This window comes from Macrobrachium nipponense, chromosome 47 (genome assembly GCF_015104395.2).
Source record: "Macrobrachium nipponense isolate FS-2020 chromosome 47, ASM1510439v2, whole genome shotgun sequence".
NCBI classification, from domain to species: Eukaryota; Metazoa; Arthropoda; class Malacostraca; order Decapoda; family Palaemonidae; genus Macrobrachium; species Macrobrachium nipponense.
In genome coordinates, this window is record NC_087222.1 from 35700487 (window position 1) to 35725486 (window position 25000).

The 25000-nt window shown below is 46.1% G+C and overlaps 1 protein-coding gene across 1 annotated transcript in view; it reads right to left on the reverse strand.

Moving 5' to 3' along the window:
* Window positions 1–3256: 3256 nt before the first annotated feature.
* The window catches only part of LOC135204648 (tigger transposable element-derived protein 1-like), a 36008-nt gene continuing 14264 nt past the window's right edge, over window positions 3257–25000 (reverse strand). The window contains exons 2-4 of the mRNA XM_064234796.1: window positions 3715–5634; window positions 3481–3584; window positions 3257–3322 (exon numbers count right to left, since the gene is read on the reverse strand). Of these exons, the coding sequence (XP_064090866.1) occupies window positions 3257–3322; window positions 3481–3584; window positions 3715–4369 (825 nt within the window). The 5' untranslated portion in view covers window positions 4370–5634. The remainder of the gene's footprint in view (window positions 3323–3480; window positions 3585–3714; window positions 5635–25000) is intronic.

The following is a 25000-nucleotide window of genomic DNA, read 5'->3' on the forward strand; positions in this document are numbered from 1 at the left end:
ACCAAAAAAAACAAAGGACAAACCTCTGAAGTTTCCCTCGGTAATTCCCAAAACGTAAGCGTAAATTTCGGATGAATACATATCTCGTCCTCACGTCAAAGGGCGAAAATATGTACTAATAAAGATGTTGGCATACCTTTGAAGCCGACCCTTAACACAAAGTAGAAAGGCAGCTGTCAAGGCTATCACAAAAAGTGGGTTTGCATATTAATTATTAAATTCAATCAATTATTAATTTGAAACACAGTATATGCCGTATATACTCGTGTATCATGCGACTTTTGGAACCCTAATTTTGGAGCTAATTTTAAGGGGATCGCATCTTACACGAGATATAAAATTCGAGTATGTAATAATCATATATTAGTATCATATAATAAAATACAAATATAATAGATATGCATCTTTTTCATGGATATTTTAAAGTTTTGTTTTACTTCACTGCATCCAATAATATTATATGTATTTTCATATTACTGTTTGTTTGTATTACAAAATACAAACATAGCAATCAGTGTTTTGTTTTGGAAATCAGCTGTGGGCGATTGCGAAGTAAGTTTGTTGTGCTGTGTTGAACTCAAATCAGAGCGACTTTCTTGCCTCTAGTTAGCGTAAATGAATCTCAAAATACTCTATTTATATGAGACAAGGTTATTTTACGTTATACAAAGTGTTTTCAAGTGGAAATATCATTTGAAAACGTATCGTTTGTGAACGAGATTTAGTTATTTTTTTTGTTAGTAGATGGCGCTAAGGGCATGTTTATTGCGTAAACAAAAATCAACATTCCATTCAATATTAGAACATTTTCTTATCGGAATACTACGAGCTCTATGTATTTATCTTTTATTGGAGTGAAAACACTAAAATGTGTTCTTTTGATGCCCAATAGTTTTAATTAAAACACGTTTCTCACAAATTTTGTTTATGGTCGAGTAGGATGGTACTATACCAAAGTTTGCGAAAGTTTCATCCACTTTGCCGATGCACGATAATAGTCGTTAGCACATCAACATTCTTTCCTCAACTTTAGCTAAAACTTACAGATTAAATTTAGCAGTATATGCCCTTGCTGATCTTTTATCCATAGCGAGTAAGGCTACAATACTATTATCGTGCATCGGCAACAAGGATATAACTCCAGTAAACTTATGCCATCAAACACAACCATAGATAAAATTGAGAGAAAATGATTTTAATCAAAACTTCAGGTCTTGAAAGAAAACATTTTACTGTTGTTTTCATGCTCATAAAAGATAAGTAACGTAACGGTAAAGTTCGTACTATGATGAAATCAAGTGAAAATAGCGAACGAAATCACGTAATATTTTTACACAATAAGCATGCCCAAACGCAATCTGTTAACGAAAAAAAATACTATAGTTCACGAGACGTATTAACTTCATATTTAGACTTAAAAACATGTCATACAGTGACAAATTACCTTGTCTCATATAAGTAGAGCATCTAGATATTTTATGCTAACTAGAAGAAAGGCAATTCGCTCCAAAATGAGTTAAATACGGAGAAATAAACTCTGATTTCCAAACAAAACACTGACTGCTTTGTTAGTATTTTGATACAATAATATGAGAATACATAAAATATTATTGGATACTGTAATGTATAACTTTTTAAAAGAATCGGAAAAGCTGCATATTCACTGTGTATTTATTTCATAAATATACGTAGCCGTCAGCAGCCTGACATCACTCAATTGGGTATGCCGATAGGGTCCAAATCTGATTCCCGTTTCGTGTTGCAATTCCCCCCCCCCCCCCCCCCCACCCCCCCCCTCCCCCCCCCCCTTATGTCACAGTCAGAATGCATTGAAACGCCAAAATTGGCTTTTATTAGTAAATTACTAAATTATATTGTATATGTAGTATACAGTAGTATACTGAAGGCTAGGCTACTGTATTCGTATATATACGATATATGTACCACGATATCATCATTGTATAGGCGAGGCTAACTTGTTAAATGTTATTCAATTTCTCTTTGTACTGAATCATCATAGAATTAGCTGAAATTAATAATCAGTATGCCATATATGTATAAAGTTAAGCTAGGCTACCCTATATGTAAAGCTGGTACTGATTACCCTAGTGTAGGTAAACATGGGCCGACTTACATCCAAATCGATTTATGACTGGTTGTTCATAACCAATTGCAGTAGTAAGTTGACTACTACCTGTAAAGTAAAAATATATCAGTCCTATTCTCATTAATGTCATTTGTAACATAACTACTGTAATTTTTTACTGTCGTACGATGGTTGAAATGCAAGCGAAAAGGCTGTTTTTTATGGATTGGTTGTTCACAGCAAATCAGCTGTTTCTGGCTGTATGCATTTCCCAAACCAGTATATCATTACTACAGACACTTTTTGCATTGTCTTTTACTTTTTTAAACTTAACTAGAAGATGGGACAGATTAAGAGATGGAGGAAAAGGGGTTAGCCTAATTAAAAAATGGAATAGATAAAAAGGAAAAGAAGTTAGCCTATTGTTAAATTTTGGTCTCGTAAATTTAACTCGCATGATACATGAGATACGTGATAAAATAATTTTTTGAGGGTGAAAATTTGGGGGTCGCATGATATGCGAGATCACGTGTTATGCGAGTACATACAGTACATATCTATTAAAAAAATGAAATATCCTACCGGGAAAATGATCAATGGCCAGTCAGCAAGAGCTCACAAAAACATGTCTTCATCGGAAGATGGCCAAAAGAAAAGTGGAGTGTTTACATCCAGGCAGGCTAGCCTACATGCCTGCCACACGGAAGTTACTGCCTAACCACCTTGTTCAAGAATTTAACAGCCATAATTCCAGCTACGCTGAAAGTAATTCCTCATGTAAAGGACCGAGGGTTTGTATATCGTGTAGGAACAAAATAAATATGTCACTACTCTGCGGATTTTCACCTCTATCACGGTTGGTTCTAGAACCTAAGCCCCGCGATAGACAAGGGATGACTGTACGTATAGACTTCTCTCTTTCTCCCTTGACCTAGTGCTAATTCTAAAGAAAACCTAGATTCAAGAATGTTCTGTCTAATCTCTCTGAAGTATATCTTTCTCTTTTAATTTTGCAATTTATTCTCTCTATCTCTCCCATAGACCAATCTTTTCAATGATCATGAAGGGTGACAGTCACACACCACTTCTCGATGATCCATGCAAGTTTGTGAGTTTGTATGTCAATGAGTCAATCTGGTCTTGTAACTTACCTTACAAAATCTAGCAATTTCAATAGAGAAGACAAGAAGATGAAACCATATTGCCAAATACAGACCACAATCCATACAACCTAATCTTTAACACAGAAAACAAACACAAATATTAGAGCACCTGTCTACACATCTAGCCATATTCACTTACAAGAGAAGACTGGTTATTAACCATAACATCCACTGTCTTACCCCCACCCATTCGCTCGTTGAATGCAGTATAAAAAGTGAGGAATTCCTTACCTGGGTTAGGAGAAAAGGCTCATTTCGGGTAGGGGCGATGACAGTTCCTTCTTGAACTAACATGATGTACTGGAAGTTAGGGTTGGGCAGGACGACGCTCACTTCTGGAATGATAATGATAAAAATGATAGAGTATGCAACAATAAATATAAATATTATAATACTGTACTGTACTTTTTTTGTATAAAACTTATAAAACAATTTATATAAATGAAAAAATTAAGAATTCCTTACCTAGGTTAGGAAAGGCAGATGATGTTGGAGACTGCTTGTTGGAAAAACAATCAAGGCTAGACTGGAGAGTTTTTTTCTTCTTTTCCTCTTCGAAAGTCTCCCTATAAAACGTGAGCTTATCCATGACCCTTCTAAGTATCTTGGTGTGCCTTTCCATGTTGGGGTCCGCAGCCTGAAACAATGCTATCGCTTTCTCTACATGGAAAAACGCCTTTGACAAATCCTTATCAATTAATAACCTGGGTTCTGGGACTGGTGCCTCTTCCTCCTCCTCAGTCATCTGTTTCCCCAACTGAATGAGGTCCTCTTCAGAAAACTCCTCTGCATGTGATTCCAGCAGTTCCTTGACATCGTGAGCATTCACCTCCAAACATAGCACCTTACTAATTGCAACAATATTGTTGGTGACACTTTCATGAGTCTCTAAGTCCTCAAATCCTATAAAGTCATTCACAAACTGCGGACACAGTTTCTTCCAGGCCCCATTCATACTGGTCTGCTGTACCTCGTCCCAAGCACCTGCAATGTTCTTCACAGCTTCTAAAATGTTGTATGACTTCCAAAATTCTTTGAAAGTCAACTCCTTGTTTCTTCCAATGGCCTCGAAGGCATTGTTCATCATCCTTTGGAGGTAATAGGCCTTGAAGAAGGCCATGACACCCTGGTTCACTGGTTGCAAAATGGAACGCAGGTATTTGGGGGAAAGTAAACTACCTTCACATTAGGATGCATGTAATCCAATTGTGAAGGGTGTCCAGGGGCATTATCCAACACAAGCAAAGCCTTAAAAGGCAGATTCTTCTGAATACAATATTCCTTCACTGTTGGCACAAAGTGATTTGTAAACCAGTCTTCAAAGATACAAAGTGTAACCCAAGCCTTCTGATTAGACTTCCAAATGACGGGGAGTTGACTCTTCAAAATTCCCTTGAATGCCCTTGGATTCTCAGCCAAATACACTAACAAAGGCTTAAGTTTTAAGTCACCACTAGCATTACCACCGAGAAGTAAAGTCAGTCTTTCCCTACTGACTTTATGACCCGGTGCCGACTTCTCCTCCTTGGAGACAAACATACGACTAGGCATACGCTTCCAAAATAAGCCTGTATCATCCACATTAAACACTTGCTCCGGTAAGTAACCCCCCTCCCTAATTATCTCAGCCAACCAAATAGGAAAATATTTTGCTGCTTCCTCATCAGCACGAGCAGCTTCAACTGGCACCTTAAGATTTTGCAATCTAGCACGAGCCATGAAATGGTTAAACCAATCACTCTTCACCACAAACTGTCCACTTGTACTCCCTTTCTCCCTTTCACTTTCTAATGCCTCATGTAACCTTCTACCCTTCTCTTTAATTGCACCAAGGCTTAATGGCATACGCCGCTGGTTCTGATCTTTAAGCCAGAACAACAATAACCTTTCTAACTCAACAGTGTCCAGCATCATTTTACTGGCCGTTCTATGCACAACACTTTCGACTTGTTCAGGTGCAGCACTTTTGACCTGTTCATGTATACTCTTCTTTTTATAGGGTGTTCTACGAACAACACTTTTGACCCGTTCAGGTGCAGCACTTTTGAGCCGTTCAGGTGCAGTAATTTTGACCTGTTCAAGGATACTCTTCTTATTCTTTAGTATAAATGTAACCGTCATATGACCAATGTCCAGCGCACGACTGATGCTCACGTTGGATTCTCCCTTCTCTGAAAGCATAAATATTTCTAATATCATGTCCAATGGGACGGTTTTCCTTTTCTTTGATGCGCTGCCATCGGCTGGAACTGTAAACCTTACGTGTTGGAGCCATACCTTCTCTATTGGATGGCTCCTCCATTGGTTCAATTGGCTCTTCCTTTATATCAATTTCCTCACTACTCAAATAACCATCATACCCATTTCCAAGTTCTGCTTCAACCTCTGCAAAGACAGGAAATAGAGAGGGAAATAAAACAAGTATGAACACTCAAGAACTACTACTAGATACTACATGATTCATGTTATGGTGAAGTTTGAGGATAAATATTACAAATGAATTTTTTTACAGATTAATCTTGAAGAATAATATGTATGAGTAATGGGATTTGATTAATTGATTATAGCTACTAAACCTACCATCACAACACTTAGGTTATTAATGCTGAATAAATAAAATGGGAAACTAAAAATAATATATATATATATATATATATATGTATATATATGTATATAATATCTATATATATATATATATATATATATATATATATATATATCATATATATCATATATATATCTATATATATATATGATATATATATATATTATATATACGTAAGATATATGCTTAAAAAATCACTGTAGATGCACGTGACTTCATAAATAAGCGAATACCACAGGAAAATAATAGTCAGAAATCCAAGCGCTTTCGTCTTTACTCAGACATTGTCAAGGAGCTAATGAAGTACAATTGGAGATAAAGGTCTCAGGTACAAAACAAGATCAAGAATACCAGATGGTTAATTGTCAAAAGGGTAAAAATTTAAAGAGATAATCCAGGATTGTCGGATATCACACGGTCACAAACCTAACCGAAACTACAAAGTATCTTTACAGTCCAAAACATGTAAAAACTGAATATATATTAATTTTGTTGCTTATATTTATCTACAACTTTTTTCATAATGAAAGCATCAAGTTTAAATAAACCAAGACTTAAATTTAGAACATTTCTATTATTTGACTTGATGAAACAAGATTCAATGATATTCCTTTTAACTGTGTCATTACATGGGATTAAAGCTCTTGCTTGACTCCAGTTAATAGGATGGTCTAAATCTCTCGTATGTACGAATAATGCATTCGATATTTGTCCAGTTCTCACAGAATATTGATGTTGCTTGAGAAGTTGTGAAAGAGATTTATCGGTCTGTCCGTAATAGACTTTATCACACTTTTTGCAAGGAATTTCATATATGCAGCCTGGAAGATCGTGGGAGCGTTCGTGTGACTATGTTTAGATTTTATATTTATATTATTATTACATAGCATTTGTGCATATTTGCATTTACGAGGCAGAGTTTTGCTCATGTGGCCGTTTTTTCGTAAGGTGGGCTAACCGCCTATATCCGTTCCCCCGTTTATTTCGGTTACTGAGCCCCGCTTTTGGCCCCTTTCTCATGCATTCTATGACGAATAATTCGGTTTAGTGCGTTTTGTGAGGCCAAGGTTCTAAACACGGGTTTAGTAGGTTTTATTCGGGATGCAGACCACTAGCGATCAGGTCTATCGGTTTTTCCCTTACGTTTACCCATTTCACACGTAGCCTATGCAGCTCTACCCTATGCCTCTTGCAAGTGGTAGCCTATACATCGGCTTGTGGTCGACCACTCCAACCGGTGGCCGTACCATGGTCTCATCTCTCTACTCCTCCTACGGGCGTAGCCTACACTACCAGTGGTGTGGCCACCTCTGATCGGAAAGGCAGCCAGACATCCATGACCAACCACCCCACCCCCCTCTCCCCCTACCCTCTTACGTCTCTGGCTCAGCCGAGTCGTTACTCGCGGTTCCATATTCCTACTAGAGTATGTCCGCTCAAGTGTCCCTGAGTGGTAGGGGCTGGGATGGAGGAGAGGTGGGGGTGATGGACCGGGGGTCAACGTATAAGGATTCTAGCCCAGAGCTAGGCTGCCGGAGCTCCGCCAATGGTGTGCATACTCCGGCGCCGTGTTTTCCTTTCACGCTTCATGGCCTCTCCCTTGGTCTCCGTCACTGTGGAATAGTATGAGGTTATGCACCCTTTACGGAGACGTGTTGACAGGCGCGGAGTCCTCCCCTGTCTCGCTAACTCCGGCCATTCCACATTTAACGGTACAAAGAATGAGCCTTATAGTCAACTATCAGGGTGGGGAAGTTAGTACACGGAGTGCCTCCGGACCTGTGGGGGTACCGGCGGAGAATCATTTATCCCTTCCGTCACCGGAGTTTACGATAACCTATACAGTAGCCACACAACCAGAGGGGGACCTCGACTGAGAGGTAAGCCTACAACAGCGGTAAACCGCAGGAGACTAGGCCAAGACTGTGAAGACTAGGCCCCAGGGAGTACACAGGAAAACGGACATAAAATGAAATCAATACTCTACAAAAGGCATAGGAAAGAGCTGCATAGGCTACGTGTGAAATGGGTAAACGTAAGGGAAAAACCGATAGGCCTGATCGCTAGTGGTCTGCATCCCAAATAAAACCTACTAAACCCGTGTTTAGAACCTTGGCCTCACAAAACGCACTAAACCGAATTATTCGTCATAGAATGCATGAGAAAGGGGCCAAAAGCGGGGCTCAGTAACCGAAGTAAATGGGGGAACGGATATAGGCGGTTAGCCTACCTTACAAAAATACGGCCACATGAGCAACTCTCCGCCTCGTAAATGCGAATAATCATAAATGCTATGTAATAATAATATAAATATAAAATCTAAACATAGTCACACGAACGCGCCCACGAGTTAAGAGGAAGGAGGGGGGGACAACAAAGGAGGGGGGGTGTCAATTTGAAATTAATCTGTACTACTGCCGAAGCAGGTAACACAAGGTCCCAATCGACTTCCGAATAAGCCGTGGGCGCGAACGAAGCGTATTCATAAACATGGTAATATAAATAAAAGATCATAAAACACGGGTCGGGTACCGTAAGAATAAAATGTAAACAAAGAGAGGTACCCGACGGCATGCTTCAGCGCTCATCTTCAAGATGGCGGGTGACGCCGCGTCCCCAACAATTTTCAGACGGGCTGAGAGCACCGTAAAGGTTCCGCAACGACCTAAATATGGAAAAAACATAAATTGGGGTACTCAACTTTGGTGCAGGAGACATAGCTGCAGCAGCCATTGCAAACAAAAGCACAAAGCAGAGAAAAAACAGCGAGCAAACGAAAGGTGGTACACCGTGTTCTATCTCTAAAACAGGATTAAAGAGGTGGCTGGCGTCGGGTAGTAGCAGTATTGGTTCGAGGCTGGAGGAGGCATTGCCGTTGGGTCGGCTCACCCCTTCTGGGGGTTTTTGGGGAGGAAACCTCTAATTGGCAGGAGCCCTGTGAATTGTGGCTTCCACACGCCCAGTACTTTATACCCGACGCCCCTTGGGTGCTCGCGCGAGGGTAGTAACCTCTGCATACCATGCCAACTTTTTTCTCTGGTATATTTAGAGATTATTTATACTAGAAAAGAGGAAAGCAGGATCTTTCACCGGGGCGAACACAGGTCAGCCCAGAAAAACATTATTGCTGGCTATCTAGATGGAGACATTTGGATATATACGTGGTATACATACATGCACATATACATGTACATACATATAATATATTTATGATAAAATAAAAATTTAAGTATTCAGAAACAAGCGTAATCTCCCCCTGAAATAGATGAAAAAGAGTTACATGGCAACATTCACTTGTGGTATCTAGTGTGGCAACTCTTGGAAGGGAAGTTAGGATACGTATCCATGACGAGTGGGCCCAAGCAGACACCAGAGTGAATACTCACGTGAACACCTGTGGGGTGGTTGAGAGACCAAAGCAAAGTGCCCTGAATTGGTACACCGTCCCGTCGAGGATGAAGCGGAGGTACTTCCTGGAGGATTGATGAACGGGTATCTGGAAATATGCGTCCTTCAAAGTCCGACCGAAAGCATGAAGTCGTTCTCCCTGATGGAGTCGAGCACGGAGCATGCCGTCTCCATCGTGAACCAAGACTGGCGAACGAATTGGTTCAGGGGAGAGAGATCCATCACCGGGCGCCAGGCCCCCGAAGACTTCTCCACCAGGAAAAGACGGCTGTAGAAGCCCAGTGACCGATCCCTGACGATCTCCACAGCTCCTTTGCTCAGCATGGCTTGGACTTCCTGCCGAAGTGCTACGTCCTTGGATGATCCGGAAACGTGTCTGAAGGCGGACCCAGTTGGAGGTGAGGGGTGGCCGAGACTCGAAGAGTAGTAGATACCCCTCCCGAAGGACGTCTACTATCCAGGTCTCCGCTCCATAGCGCTGCCATGTTGCCCAATGGCTCGCCAGGCACCCCCACACTTCCGGCAGCAGATGAGGGGGAACGCCATCCCTAGCGTTTCCTACCTCTCTTCGACTTCTTCTTCCCAGCTCCCCCTCGTGAGAAGGAGGGCTGGGAGGAGGGCTGGTGATGGTCGCTCCTTGAAGAAGTCGAAGGCAGTCTTTCCTCTGGGCTTCGACAATGCGATCGTCTTGGCTGCAGAGGAAGCACTAACCAAACTCTTAGGCTTGGCTGCAGTAGCTCGAGGCTGCCCAGACACCTTCGAGACTGCCTGGTGGACTAAACGGTCACTGTTGTCAGTGCGCTGTTGTTCCACCGCAGCGTCCACCATCTCTCCTGAGAAGAGAGAGGAGGAACTCCGCACCGGTGTGTTGCGAAGACCCAGAGCCGCCTCACGCCCAGCCGCCCTGGTCACTCGGGTGAGGACTGCGTCCCTACGCTGAAGAACCAGGTTGGCCCACAGGTTTGCCGTCTGGTGGGCTAGGTAGGAGATGGCTCTACCTCCAGACTGGCAAAGTCTCCCGAAAGCCGGGTCACCTTCAGGAGTGATGTTCCCCGAGGTGGCCGCAACCTTAGACACTATGAGGGACCACAGGTCTAGCCAGGAGACTGCTTGGAATGCCGCCCTGGCGGTCGATTCCAAGGAGAGTGCCTCTTGCTGCGAGAACCATAGGTTCTCCGACAGGAGCTGCTGCAGAGACACCCCCGGTGTTAGCCTAGCAAGCTCCGGGTTCACCTGTTTGGGCGGCATAGGGTCCTCCGATGGCACATAGAATCTTCTCTGTCGCATTAGAGGCGGGGGGAAGTAGCTTGGAAGACTGCCAGACCATAGCGAACCCTCCTGTCCGGAGACAAGGGCTTCCACCTGGCCCAGCACCGAGTCAGCCAGAGCAGATCGCGGCAGACCCACTGTCGTCTTGGGTTCCTTCTTAGGACCCCAGAACGACTCGAGCCTGGACGTAGGCTCAGAAGGTGGGAGCGGCGATCCTTCCCCAAGGTCGTTGTGCTGACGAATCAGCGCAATAACCTCCAAAAACGACCTCTGGATCTCGGGAGTGACTGTGTCCTGTGGAGTTGGACCGTCAAGTCCCTCCAGCAAGAGCGCCTCCCAAGACCCTCCTCCTTCGCCTCGCTCTTCCCGGTGTAACCTGAGGAAGTTGAAGGGATCGGAGAGGATGACCTGACGCTCCCCCCTCGCCCGCCAGCAGAACCAGTGTGTTTGGGGGGCTGCAGGCGATCGAGCTGCAGGCCTGGTCGCGCGTCTCTCCGGAGGAGAGCAGCTGGACCAAGAACAGAAGCTCCGGTCCCAAGCATCAGAGGAGCTGCTGCTGATCCCCCTACCCGCCTGGTGCCGGTGGGAGCGGCGGTCAGGGGACCGGCAGAGTCTGCTGTCGCGGTGGGAGCAGGGCCTGTCCTCATGGCGCGTCGTGCCGCTGGAACCGGCGACCGACGGGACCTCTTCCTTGCCTCAGCCCGTGGCCAGTCTGGGACCGTCGCGTCAACCCTGGGTACCAGCGGATTGCTACGAGAGTGATCGCTGGTCTGGTGGGAGTCACCTGAGTGACTATCACCAGTCTTCCGCTCCGTGCCTCGGTCCTGGCGCCGAGCAAACTCTGAAGCCTGAGCCTTGGTTGCACGATCACCCGCGGGCGACCGCACACCTGCTACCTCTCGCAAATGAGAGGCCGAGACAGAACCTGATGTAGCACCAGAGCCCCTAACACCAGGTTGAGGAAGGGTCGGTAACCGGTCGTAGCCAGTAACCCCTCTGGCGTTCCCCATCTTCTTCTTCCTTGTGGAAGGAGGAGAGACGGGCCCCACATCCCGAAGTAGCGGTAGGACCAGCGGAAGACCACCCCGTTACACCGGAGTGAGGCGGGCCCTTAGAAGTTCATCAGCTTTCTCAGGACAGTCGTCAGATCCTCCATCCAGGACAGATGGAGGATCACGACCCTCCTCTGAATACCTGGAAGCGGTGCCTGTACAGCAGCTGAAGGTGTTACCATCGTCACATGTTGAGTGTACACAAGGTGAGGAGGGGGGGCATACCCCGGGGTCGAGACGGTGGTGGTAGTAGTGGTTACCGGACCGTGCGTTACCGGTGCAGAGCCACTCGCCAGGTGATGCAACAGCCCCCAACACTCGGTGTCCACTGGGGACCCAGCGAGAACCAAACCTGGCTGAGGTCGTCACCTGCAGCAGGCACACCTGAGGAGGCAAAGGTCGGGTTAGTAGGGGAGTTCCCCCTCGCCTGGGGGTGGGGGGGGGGGGGGGGGACAAGTCCCAGCCCCGAGCAAACGGAAGACCCCATGTACAACTGAATGTCGGGGTATCTCGCCCCCTCCTCTACGCTCGACGGATCAGGCGAAGAGAAGGAGCGAGGGACCCCTCCCCGAAGGGGAAGGAGCCATACGTGGGAGTTGAGATGGAGGAAGGAAAGAAGACGACGTGTCCGTGACCAGGGGAGTAGCCATAAGAACTTTCCGGATGAACTCCCCTGACACGGCTTACGTCGCTTCCTCCTCCCTTCATATCGCGCCCACTGCTCCTCCGACCACAAACAACAATTATCACAGGGCTCGGTGTGAGAGCATGCGCGCCCCCGACACCGAGCACATAATTCATGAGGGTCAACCTCAGGAAAGGAGCGGAAGGCTCCACACTTACGGCCCTCCACACCAGGGCATAGTCTGCGGCTGATGGGGGGGGCGTGGGGAACTCTCCAGCTCACGAGAATCCATAATAATAACAAAAATACAAAAAAGGGATTTTGACGAAGGAAAAATCTATTTCTGGGTGATTGGCTCGTGTCGCCCTATGAAGATCTTAAATATCATTCTTTCTAGGTAAAATTAGCCTAAAATTACCAGAGAAAACAAAATTAAGAAAATGTCAGTAAAACTGACTCGCTCACTCTTAAAAAGAAGTGTCGGTATGATAATAGGGGCGAGTGTGGAACACTACCACGAGACAAACACCAATTAGAACTTCCTATCAGAATCCCCCCAAGAGAGAGCTGATACCAACGGGCGATGCAGCCTCTACTACTACTACTAGAGGACGCCACGGACAGCAGCGCCCCTAGCGGACATCCTTAAATAAAACAACTAAATACATCTTGTCCTGCAAGGGGGGGAAACAAACCATAAAAAGGGGGGGTTTCATAGGGCGACACGAGCCAATCACCCAGAAATAGATTTTTCCTTCGTCAAAATCCCTTTTCTGGGCTCAGCTCGTGTCGGCCTATGAAAGAGTACCAGAGAAACAGACAAGATGGGAAAAAAGGGACAATGAAAAACAGCGTAAAATGATGGATATAATATAAGTAAATCAATTACAGCATACAAAACTAAGCACTTAAAACTAACTTATAATAAAGAGTAAAATAAATAGAACATTAGTAAATCTTAAAGTACTTAAATGGTAATTACAGTAAATTACAGTGATGCATGTAATATAAACAAAAGGGGAGGGGATTTACTTAACAAAATTACAAAATATACAAACTCATGTGTCCTACCCTAGCATAAAATAGGGTAGGTACACTGAAATCCATCATTAATACAATAATTGCAAAATATACAAACATATTGTGTCCTACCCTAGCATAAAAATAAGGGTAGGTACACTGAAGTTCATCATAAATACAAAAATGGTGAATATATACAAACATATTGTGTCCTACCCACTAAAAAGGGCATAAAAATAAGGGTAGGTACATAAAATTAAAAAGGGTCGGTTACACTGAAGTACATTATCAGTACAAGTGTGGGTGTCCCTAGCAAAAAAATAGGGACAATCCACTATATGATTCAACGGCTAAGGCTATGATATTCGAGTAGCCTGGCGATAGGGTGAGGCATGTTGGTTGATGTAGGTAGAAAGGAGACCTGGATCTATACTACAACTACTATACAGTATCAGGGGAAACTATGTTCCCGCTGCTACTGCTGAAAACTTAAAAGATTCCAAGGACTTTAAATAATGCCGTTTAAAAGACTGTCGGGGATTTCCATCAGTATACTTTTAAGATCCTCAAAATTCATATGTTGAAAATAATTAATCGAGGTGGCTTTTGGGAATGATTCAGGGTTGGCTTGCTTAATGAAGTAAAGGATTTGTTGTCTAATACCTTTTACTGACAAGGTACCACCTTTTTTCTCTCTATGAAGAGAGCACCTGAGGATCTTGAAGAAGTACGAGATAGAAAGGCTCTAAGAGTTGATACTGGGCAGAGAGAAGGATCCTGTGGAAGTGGGATAACCTTCCAAGGAGCCCACCTTGCAAGAGGATCCTCATTTTTAGCTAAAAAAACTACGATCCGGAGCAAGTAGAACTTCTCCTGATGGGAGGAATCCACATGACCCGCATCCCTGGATAGAGCCGACAGTTCTGAAAGTTCTAGCTCCTGAGGGCTAGGCTTAATAAGAATAATGTCTTCCTCAGGAGCATTATGAATGTACAAGCTGAGTTGTCAGTATCTGAAGCTAGTTTGATGACATCATTTAAGAACCATGAAACTGTAGTAGGCCTCTGAGAAGGTTCTAAAGTCTAGCACAGGCTTTGGGGATAGATGTGAAATAAGAATCAGTCAGATCTATCTGAAAACCTACTTGAAAGATTTTCTTCAAAGCCGACTTATGAGTGGTAATAGTGCTAGCTGCTAAACCTTTTTCAAACAAGGATCTGAAAAAGGATATAGCCAGGTTAACTGTCATGGTTGTAGTGTTCGATTCTTTCAAGAAAGATGCTAATTTTTTGACAGCTGAGTCATATGGTCTAATGGTTGACTCTCTCTTATCTGATTCCAGGAAGAGAATATTCTGTGGATCAATATCAGCATCTTTATTAGCCGCAAACTTCATGAAGTCCATAAAGTTAGGGTCTGGAGAATTCCTGAGGAAGCGAACACAGTCCTCATTTGTACTGATTGTGATAGCTTGGGATTGGGATCCGTTGAGGTCGGAGACCCAATTCCAGAAGGAGAGGATACCAGTTGCTCTTGGGCCAGTCCGGAGCAATCAGAGCTACTATCCCTTTGAAAGACCTTAGTTTGCTTAGGACCTTCAAGAGAAGGTTCACTGGAGGAAAAATATAAATTCTCCTCCACTGATTCCAATCCAACGACAGGGCGGTCCGTGGCATAAGCCAGAGGATCCAGGTTGGGGGCCACATAGCAAGGGAGCTTGTGGTTCGCTTGTGAGGCGAAGAGATCCACTTGAAGACCTGGGACTCTCCGGCCTACCCACTGGAATGACCCGTCGTCCAGAGACCACTCTGATTCCAGAGGAACTGACCGGGACAGGGCGTCTTGCTATCACATTCTTACTCCTGCCAGGTGAGTGGCAGACAGATGCCATTTGTGCTTGTTTGCTAGAGCAAAGATGGCTATCATGACTGATTCACATGCTTGGATTTGGACCCTCCTCTGTTGATGCAATGAACTACTACTGCACTGTCCAAAACTAGCCTTAGATGAGACTTCTTCGGGGGAAGCAGTCCTCTCAGTGAAGAAATACTGCCATTGCTTCCAACACGTTTATGTGGAGCTGGCGAAATTGAACTGACCAAGTCCCTGAACTTGTTTGAACTGAGAGTATCCCCCCCATCCGGACAGAGATGCATCCGTTCTGTGAATTTGTTAACACTGGGAGGGGATATTGAAGGGGCGGGTACTTTCTTGGCTAAGTTCTTTACTTTTGACCAAGGCCGTAGTTGGTTGCGGAGGACCTGAGGGATTACTGACAACTTGTCTCGATATTTGGAGTTTGCTCTTGACCGCCAAATTCGATTTATATCTTTCAGCCTTGCTTTCAGAAGGATATCCGTCACCGGAAGCAAACTGAAGAGACCTAGATTCTCTCCTGGTTTCTTCTTGACGTTTTGCTTGCATTTGAGAAATTGTCTGACAGATTTTGCTATTTCCTTCCGTTTGGCCACTGGAATTGACAGATTGTGGGAAGACAAATCCCATTATGGATTCCTAGCCACTGAAAACGAGATTCCGGAGTAAGTCTGGATTTCGTTTTGTTATCTGAAACCCCAGATGTTCCAGAAAGTGAACTACCGGTTTTGGTGGCTTTGAGACATTCCTCGACTGTGGTGCCCAGATCAACCAATCGTCGAGGTATGCTGCTACCATGATTCCCTGAGCTCTCAATGTTTGAACAACCACTTCTGCTAGTTTTGTGAATACCCTGGGGGGGGCTACATTCAGACCGAAGGGCATCACTTTGAATGAGAATGTTTGATTTCCTAGCCTGAATCCTAGGAATGGGCGGAAGTGCCTGGCTATAGGGATATGATAGTATGCGTCTGTAAGATCGATGGAGCATGTGACGGCTCCACGCGGAAGTAAGGTCCTTACTTGCGAGAGGGTAAGCATCTTGAACTTGTCGCAACGAATGAAAGAGTTTAGCTTTGACAAGTCTAAGATTACCCTTCTTTTTGTTGAGCCTTTCTTTGGCACGCTGAATAAGCGACCTTGAAATTTAGATGTTTGGACTCTCGCAATATCTCCTTTCTGAAGGAGTTCTTCCGCGTAATCTGTCAATTCCTTGACGGGATCGATGGAATGATTTGATTGGAGAGGATCTTTGATCCAACTCCAGCCCAATCCTTTGGACACTATGCTCTGTGCCCAATTGCTGAACCCCCACCTGTGGCGGAAGAGGAACAGCCTCCCTCCTACCTGGGGAGCCTCATTGTTGATGGGCGGTTGGCCACCACGCCCTCCTCTGAACTGTCTGCTCCTCGTACCCCTTCCTGCGCCACTGTTGACGAAAGTAACCCTCGCCCTACCTCTCGGGCTGAGTGTAGCCTTGAGCCTCATATGCAGGGTTGAAGGCCGGACGGAGATAGCGTAGGAAGTGGATGGCTGAGATTGCGGGGGGCAACAGGAGGATAGGCTGGTTCTGCTTTGAACTGGCAGGTTGTCCCTGTTGGGTAACCGGGACCGCCTGCACAAATTGCTGCTGTTGCTGGAGTTTTTTATATGGCTGGAACCTCTTACCAGCCTTCTTCTGTTTCTTGCCAGCAGTGGGAACGGATTCCTGTTTCCTCTTTGAGGAAATACCCCACCTAGCTCTAAGGCTCTGGTTGAGCCTAGCAGCTTCATGGTGTACCTCGTTCACCGCGGACTCTGGGAAGAGATCCGCTCCCCACATGCTAGCGGCCAAGAGTCTATTAGGCTCATGCCTAATGGTACACTCTTGTAGGACATGCTTCCGGCAGTTCCTCCCTAGCCTGGAAGAAGTCAAAAAGCGTCCGTTTAGAACCGTCTGGAACTGAGATTTCGCCAGAATCTTGAACAGCGGTTCCGTAGCATAAGAGAGGGCAGCCATTTTACCGTGATTATAAGGGTGGAATTGGGAGGGGACATGCCAAACCTGGTTCGCGCATCAAACTCTGCCTGGATTAGGGAATCCGGCAGCCTTGGTAGTTTCTCGCCGAACTGGTCCATGGCGCAGTCCGGTTTGAGCTTACCAAGCGATTCTGTGAACGTAGCTGGCAAGTTCTCCCACATTCTCCGAAGGCCGGGAAGAGCGGAGAAGTAGACTCCGCCTCCCTCAACTGTGGGATGGGCTCATCCTTGAGGACTGCCTGAAGGGACTTCTCCACTAATTTCGTAGCGAACGGAAGAGAAACCTCTTCTTCCGTCGCGAAAATAGTGAAGGGACTCTTGTAGGCCTGGAGTTTGGTGTTCGTCCGCGTGATCTCTACTATAAGCAAGACCGACTCCTTAGAGATCTTGTCTTCCCTCGTCAGGAGCCGTTGGCGTCAGCCTAGCATAGCCGATGAAAGGCTGCGTCAGACCCGGAGGGTAAAACTCGAAGTCCTCAATCCTTCGAGTTCCACACTCCGAGATAGAGATCATTCCATCTTTGAATGGAGGTCGAGGCAGCTACTCTCCATGGGTTCTCCATAGAGAAAGCTGGCAAAGAGTCATAAGGCGGGAGTTGAAGAATCCCAGTGCTTGACGCTGGGGAGACTGGGGGAGGAACCCCCCAACCACCACCCCCCCCTGAGATAGCCCAGCTACTCGGTCCTCATTTTCTCTCATTCTGTTAGAGATCCTGGATTGACCCTGCAAGATTGAGACAGAGTTGTTTGACAACTGTGCAAACATCTGCTCGAACCGTGACCCCAGTGCGGAGATTTGCGAGCCTACCAGCACGCCCACCTGTTCCATCACCCTGCTGAAAAAGCAGAGGGATCAAAGGTGCTAGTACCTGTTGCTACCCCTACCGGCGTAGCCGGAGTGGAAGCGGTGGAGGCGGGAGAAGGCAGTGACTCGGCGGGAGCGCGAGCCTTCTCCTTCGAAGCCTTGCTTCTGGAGCTCTTTGGGTGAGAAGAGCTCGGCCTTGCTTTCACCGCATCGGCATAGGAAGTCGACGACTTCTTAGCCGAAGAAGACGAAGACGACTTCTTAGAAGTCGTCTTGGCTAGAGTCTTCGGTTCTCTCTGTCCCTTCGCCTTTGGGGGTACAGAGAGAGCGGGGGTGATAGCGGGTAGGGATCTCAGATCCCACAAAGCCTTGGAATGAAGCACTAGAAGAGGGGACAGGAGAAGATCCAGAAGCACCCAAGGAAAGACCTTGGGCGCCCGACACACCTACCTCTACCAACAAATCCTCCACCCCTACCGCCATAGGCTCGATGTTCAGGTCCAGGGCAGCGACGTCCGGGACCGACTCCTGGGAGGCTACGACCCCAAAGGATTGCTGGAGGTCTTGCTGGATGGAGGCTATCAGCGGGGCAGCGGACAAGGGGTCAACGTAGCCCGTCGACTGCCCGCGGGGAAGATCTGGACGGCCAGCTTCTTATCTAGAATGTAGGGCTGGCCTTTGGCGGCGTTCTTCCCGAAGCCGCCCACCCACACGCTTTCAGGGTGGCGAGGGCGACTTCCCTCACACCGGTAGCCTGAAAGAAAGGCGAGATTAGCTGCCAATGGTGGAACAGGGTTAACAAACTTACGACTAAAAGTTGTTAGTAAAATGATAAGTAAGCCTATAACGGACTTACCCCATCTCCCAGCTGACCGACCAGGTCGTAGCAGATGGCGCAGGCTTTCAGGGTGCCAGACGATCGTCTCGTTGTAGGACGTGGCACAGGGGGCGCGTAGAGACTACACTCTCATGTCCACAGGGGTCGAACAGCGTCGCGTTACACGCTAGGACCTGGCAGTTGGTAGCCTGTAAGTGAAAAGTACATGAGTACCAAGTAAACACTTACAGTCTAACAGATGCTCCGCTGGTGCCGGAGCGATAAAGTTAGAATAAACCAGAGCCCCGCCCAAATACGTGTGGTAACCAGGTTGGTATCCTAGGCTATGGCTCCGCTGATGGCGGAGACACAAAAGGAAACCAACCAGGTGGTTGGTAATGGAAACCACGACGGAAAATAGCGGAGATGGTAGATAATAATAATAATAATACACAATTCATTGTAAAAATCTTGTACAATTAGGGTATATCCTTAAAATAATAATAATAAAAACAAACCTCTCTCCACCCGTCTACTAGAAGAGTGCTTAGGTAAGAAGTAAGCTACCTTCCGGTAGCGGGGGAGAGATATAAGGATATAGTAGGCAAGCAACCGACCACTAGTAGTGCCCGCCCTCCCGCTAGCGGAGCCAGTAACCTATACCCCAAAGGTGCCCCGGCTGCGACGGAAGGCTCCTTTCGTATAGCAAGGGGGGAGGGTGGCTGAGCAACTGGGGAGTGGGGGGAGGGGGGGGTCTCGGCAAAACACGGCGGGAGCGAAGAGGTGGGAGGGGGGAGGGATGGCCTACTCCTCCCCGCCTCACCGACTACCCGCATGGAGACCCTGAACCTCATGAGTGGTCGCCCTATACCCCCCGCTGGAAGGAAAACCCCTGGCCACCTCCGAGTAGGAGAGAGAGAAGGCGACTGAGGTTGTCAAGACAACCAAGGGGTCACCCCGCTCCTCCCTATACCAGAAAGGGATGGGTAGGGGCAGGGTAAGGTGCGATGGAACACGTGACCGCAAGTGGCCTAGGCCGCGAGCAACACAACCGTGAGAGGGCCACGAACCAAGCTGAACCAATATAAGGAACAAGCACCTAGGCTAGCCTAACACCCTAAATAGAATAAATATGTACATCGAAAAGATGGAAGAGACACTTTTAGTAAAAGAGAAAGAAGCCAGGAGGAGGCAGACTGTTCCAAGAAACAGAAGCCTACTCGGAGCCAGCGATAGCCGATGAAGAGCAAGAGCCGGGATGCTGGGCCGGAATAAAAATAATAATAATAGTAGCCCTAAATACCGAACTAAGATGGTAGAGGGCTAAACTAGCTAGAACTCGATGTAAAACAATGAACGTGATAAAGTAAGCCCATAAGTATAAGAAGTCCCAGTATGGAGGACCGGGAATTCTTACGAGGCAGCATGGCCGCCACGAGACAACCGGGGAACCGTATATGACCTATTAAGAGGAAAATACTGGTACCCGGAAGATAAAACAAAAAGTGGTAAAATATTACTTATGAGTTACTTAACTTAGCCGTGGCAATTGCAGAGCGTTCCATCGTAGAAAATAAGGATAAATCCTGAGATAGTGCAACACAAGGAAAAATGCGTCTTGTACGAAGCGCTAAAATTTAAGGATGACCGTAGGGGCGCTGCTGTCCGTGGCGTCCTCTAGTAGTAGTAGTAGAGGCTGCATCGCCCGTTGGTATCAGCTCTCTCTTGGGGGGATTCTGATAGGAAGTTCTAATTGGTGTTTGTCTCGTGGTAGTGTTCCACACTCGCCCCTATTATCATACCGACACTTCTTTTTAAGAGTGAGCGAGTCAGTTTTACTGACATTTTCTTAATTTTGTTTTTCTCTGGTAATTTTAGGCTAATTTTACCTAGAAAGAATGATATTAAGGATCTTTCATAGGCCGACACGAGCTGAGCCCAGAAATGATATTGTTATGATACAATAAAGTTTGTTCATACTTACCTGGCAGATATATATATAGCTGTATTTTCCGAAGTCCGACAGAATTTCAAAACTCCCGGCACACGCAGTGGTCGGCTAGGTGGTAGTACCCATTCCCGCCGCTGGGAGGCGGGCGTAAGGAACCATTCCCATTTTCTGTCAGATTTTCTAGTGCCACTGTCTCCTGAGGAAAGGTGGGTGGGCCCTTTGATTATATATATCTGCCAGGTAAGTATGAACAAACTTTATTGTATCATAACAATATCATTTTGTTCATGAATTTTACCTGCCAGATATATATATATAGCTCCCACCTTTGGAGGAAGGGGGAGACAGACTCGGATTTGGGAAACAATTTCATATATATGATTGATATTTTGGTTCCTTACCTGTTAGCATAGCTGACTTCGTGAGTGCCGTCACCCAAGTCTGCTTCTGCTTTACTAGAGACTCCAGCTAGGTAGTGACCTGTGAAGCTGTTGAGTTCTAGAGGATCTGTCAACGGGGGGGGGCGTGACCACAATGGCAACTAGATCCTACATTATAGACCTCAATTCTTTCGGTACTGCATTCCTAGAGGTGCCAGCAAGGAGGCGTGACTGTGTAGCTGCGGTGCTCTCTAATGAACTGTCACGGGGGAGATTGACCACAATGTGACAGATCAGATAGGTGTTGTTTAGACACCGAATGCTGTTAATGCTTCACTGGAGGTGCCCAGCCCCCCACAAGGACGTGACCTATGTAGCTGGTGCGCTCCAGATGATTTGTCAACGGGGGGTGTGACCACACTGTGACAAAAACATTTTACCCTACTATGAGGGCGAAGCAAAAAACATTACCACCTGACCTGGCCTATCTGGTTAAACTACTTCGTATAAGCTAGGCTAATAAGGAGAAGTCCACCTAAGGCGGCCTACCCAAGACCACAAAATACTAAACACCTACATAAACATAATAAATATAAAAAATAAAAAGAAATAAAATTAAAAAGTCTAAACTAACATATTATTTCCTAAATGATAGGAAGAGTGCTACTCTCTGTCCCCAATATAGTGTGTGCTGCGACATATGGGCCCAAAGAGTAGCAGTGTCGTATGTAATCCTCACCTCCCGAAGGTAGTGAGAGGCAAAACACTGAATTACTATGCCAAAATGTGGCATTCAATTAAAGATTGTCATCGAGTGCCCATGCTTGCTTTTGGAAGGCTACCGACGTAGAAATAGCCCATCACTCCATGCGCATTCACCTTCAACACTTTCATATCACTGTCTTGACAGGATGAATGCACTTCCTTAATGGTGTCCCTCAGAAAAAAGCCAAAGCATTCTTTGACATTGGTAAACTTGGCTTCCTGACCAAACACCACAAGTTATCAGAAGGACCTCTTATAAACCTTGGTTCCTATCTTTTCAGACAGAGGGTTGACTTTCCTAGCTATTGCTTAGGAGTCTGCTTCGTCTCAAGAGCCTCAGCGAGGATGTGACCTATGGCTAAGAGTTCTTGTGGGTCTGCCGATGGGGTCTTATCCACTTACTCGGCAGAGCCTAACTGGCATTTGTCAATGGGTGCTAATCCACTTATATGACCATATACAAATGCCTATTAGCATAATTAAGGAGCACAACACCGATCCCGATCACCTGATCCTAACACGAGGGTTAGCGCTTAATTTGAAAAGAGTTATCCCCAAACTCCTTTCAAAAACCACAATAAAAATCACTAGGTTAAACTAAAAATTAACTCACTAGTTAAGGATCAGTGTCGGCTCCCTATCCCAGCAACATATCCGCAGACACGTATAACCAAGAGAGAAGGATCTCTCGTAGGTTAAATTGACACCCTTCGTGAAATGGGAGGTCAACACAGAGTTGCATCTCCCGTAAGTGACAGCTCATATGTCCTTTATGACATATTGTTATGGAACCAACAAGAATTCATAAAAGCTCGTGCTTCATGCATAGGTTCGAATGGACTGGACATGAGGAACTTCAGAACTACATCCAAGTTCCAAGACGGCAACTTGGGTTGTTGAACCTTCATTGTTTTGAAAGATCTCAAGAGATCGTGAAGGTCTCTGTTGTCCGCCAAGTCCAGGCCTCTGTGCCTAAAGACAACTAAAAGCACACTCCTATATCCCTTGATTGTAGAGACTGCAAGTTTTAGATACCTTCTCAGATATAAAAGGAAGTCAGCAATCTGGCTCACAGAGGTCGTGGTGGAGGAAATGCCGTTCTTCTTGCAACAACTCCTGAAGACTGTCCACTTCGATTGGTACACTGCGTTGGATGACGCTCTTCTTGCACTGGCGATAGCTTTCGCCATTGACCTATAAAAACCTCTCGCTCAGGCCAACTTTTGGATAGTCTGAATGCAGTCAGACTCAGAGTGGAGAGGTTTCTGTGGTACCTCTCGAAGTGGGGCTGTCTGAGTAGATCTGTCCTAACTGGAAGTGTCCTCGGGAAGTCTACTACGAAGGCCATGACCTCTGTGAACCAGTCTCTCGCAGGCCAGAACGGGGCGATCAAAGTCATTCCTGTCCCTTCCGATGCCGCAAACTTTCTTATGACTTCCCCTAAGAATCTTGTTGAACGGGGGAAAAGGCGTACAGGTCCATCCCCGTCAGTCCCAGAGAAGTGCGTCTATCGCCACTGCAGCTGGGTCGAGTACCGGGGAGCAGTACAGTGGAAGCCTCTTCGTTCTGGACGTCGCAAAGATATCCACGAGCGGACGTCCCCATAACCCCCACAGCTCTTGGCATACCTCCTGATGCATAGTCCACTCGGTTGGCAGAAGTTGACGTCATCTGCTGAGGAGATGTGCCCGGACGTTCTCTACTCCTGCTACAAACTTCGTAAGGATCGTGACGTCCAGTGCCCTTGCCCACAGCAAGATCTCCTTTTCCAGAGCAAAAAGGGACCGAGAATGTGTTCCTCCCTGCTTTTTCAAGTATGCCAGAGCTGTGGTGTTGTCTGAGTTGACTTGGACTATTCGATGACTTTTTCTTGGAAAAACTGGAGATCTAAAAAGATGACTGCCATCTCCTTTAGGCTTATGTGCCAGGACACCTGTTCCCCTCTCCAGGTGCCTGACACTTCTTTCCCCCCTAATGTTGCTCCCCACCCCGTGGTGGACGCGTCGGAGAACAACTAGGTCTGGGCTCTGAAGCTTGAGAGACACGCCCCTCCGACAGCTTCACTGGATCTAGCCACCATTTCAAGTGATGTTTTACTCTCCGAAATTTCCAAGATCATGTGTAGATTCTTGTTTTCTTTCCAATTGTACTTGAGAAAAAATTGTAACGGTCTGAGGTGCAGTCTCCCCAAGGAAACAAACTTCTCCAGCGAGGAAATGGTCCCCAGTTAGACTCATCCATTCCCTCACCGAGCACGAATCTTTCCTTAGGAAGGCTGACGCTTTGTCTAAGCCTTGCTGCTGACGTCCTTGGGACGGAAAAGCTCGAAAAGCCACTGAATCCATCTGAATCCCCAGATACACGATGGATTGCGTTGGGATCAGATGTGACTTTTCGAAATTCACCAGTAGTCCCAGGGACTTCACCAACGATTAAGTTGTTTGAAGATCCTTCAGACACCGCGTTTGAGTGGAGGCATGAATGAGCAAGTCGTCCTTCGAAGATAACAATTGCGAAGGAGGAGAATGAGGGGCCGCAGGTTGAAACTTTTCTTCAAAAGAGGCTCGAAGCCATCAAACCAAGACCTCTTCTTCTTCTCGACTGACACGAAATCTAGAGAGTGAAGCAACAGGCGAAAGAGCGGAACGAGGAGAAGGAGAAGGGGACTGCCTGGACTCTTGATTGGCAGCCTATCATCCTTCCTCTCGCGATGTGCCTTTGCCTTTCTCACTGCAATCAACGAAACAAGTTGTTGTTGCAAAGACACAATCATCCTTTTCGATGGAGAACATTCCTTCTCAGGCAAAGGGCTGATCCTTTGAGAAGACGATGGGCGAGGGGAAGCCCTCCTCCTTCTCACATGGACCGCCAAGGATATTTCTTTGGAGCGACCGAAGCACTCAAAAGCATACTCGTCGGAAGACGTCCTCTTCAGTGAAGATTGCAACACAGCAGAAGAGAGAGAGGACGTGAAGCGCCCCCCTCCCTGAGACCAAAGACGAAGGCCGCTTGTGCGACATACATCATACATCTTAGTTCTCTTTTACGGCGGAAAGTCTTCCAATTGCCCAGGAGACGACCGCAAAGCAGAAGGAGCTAACGGACGAGAAGCGTCCCCCTCCGAGGAACCAAAGACGACGGCCGCCTGTGCGACATCTAGC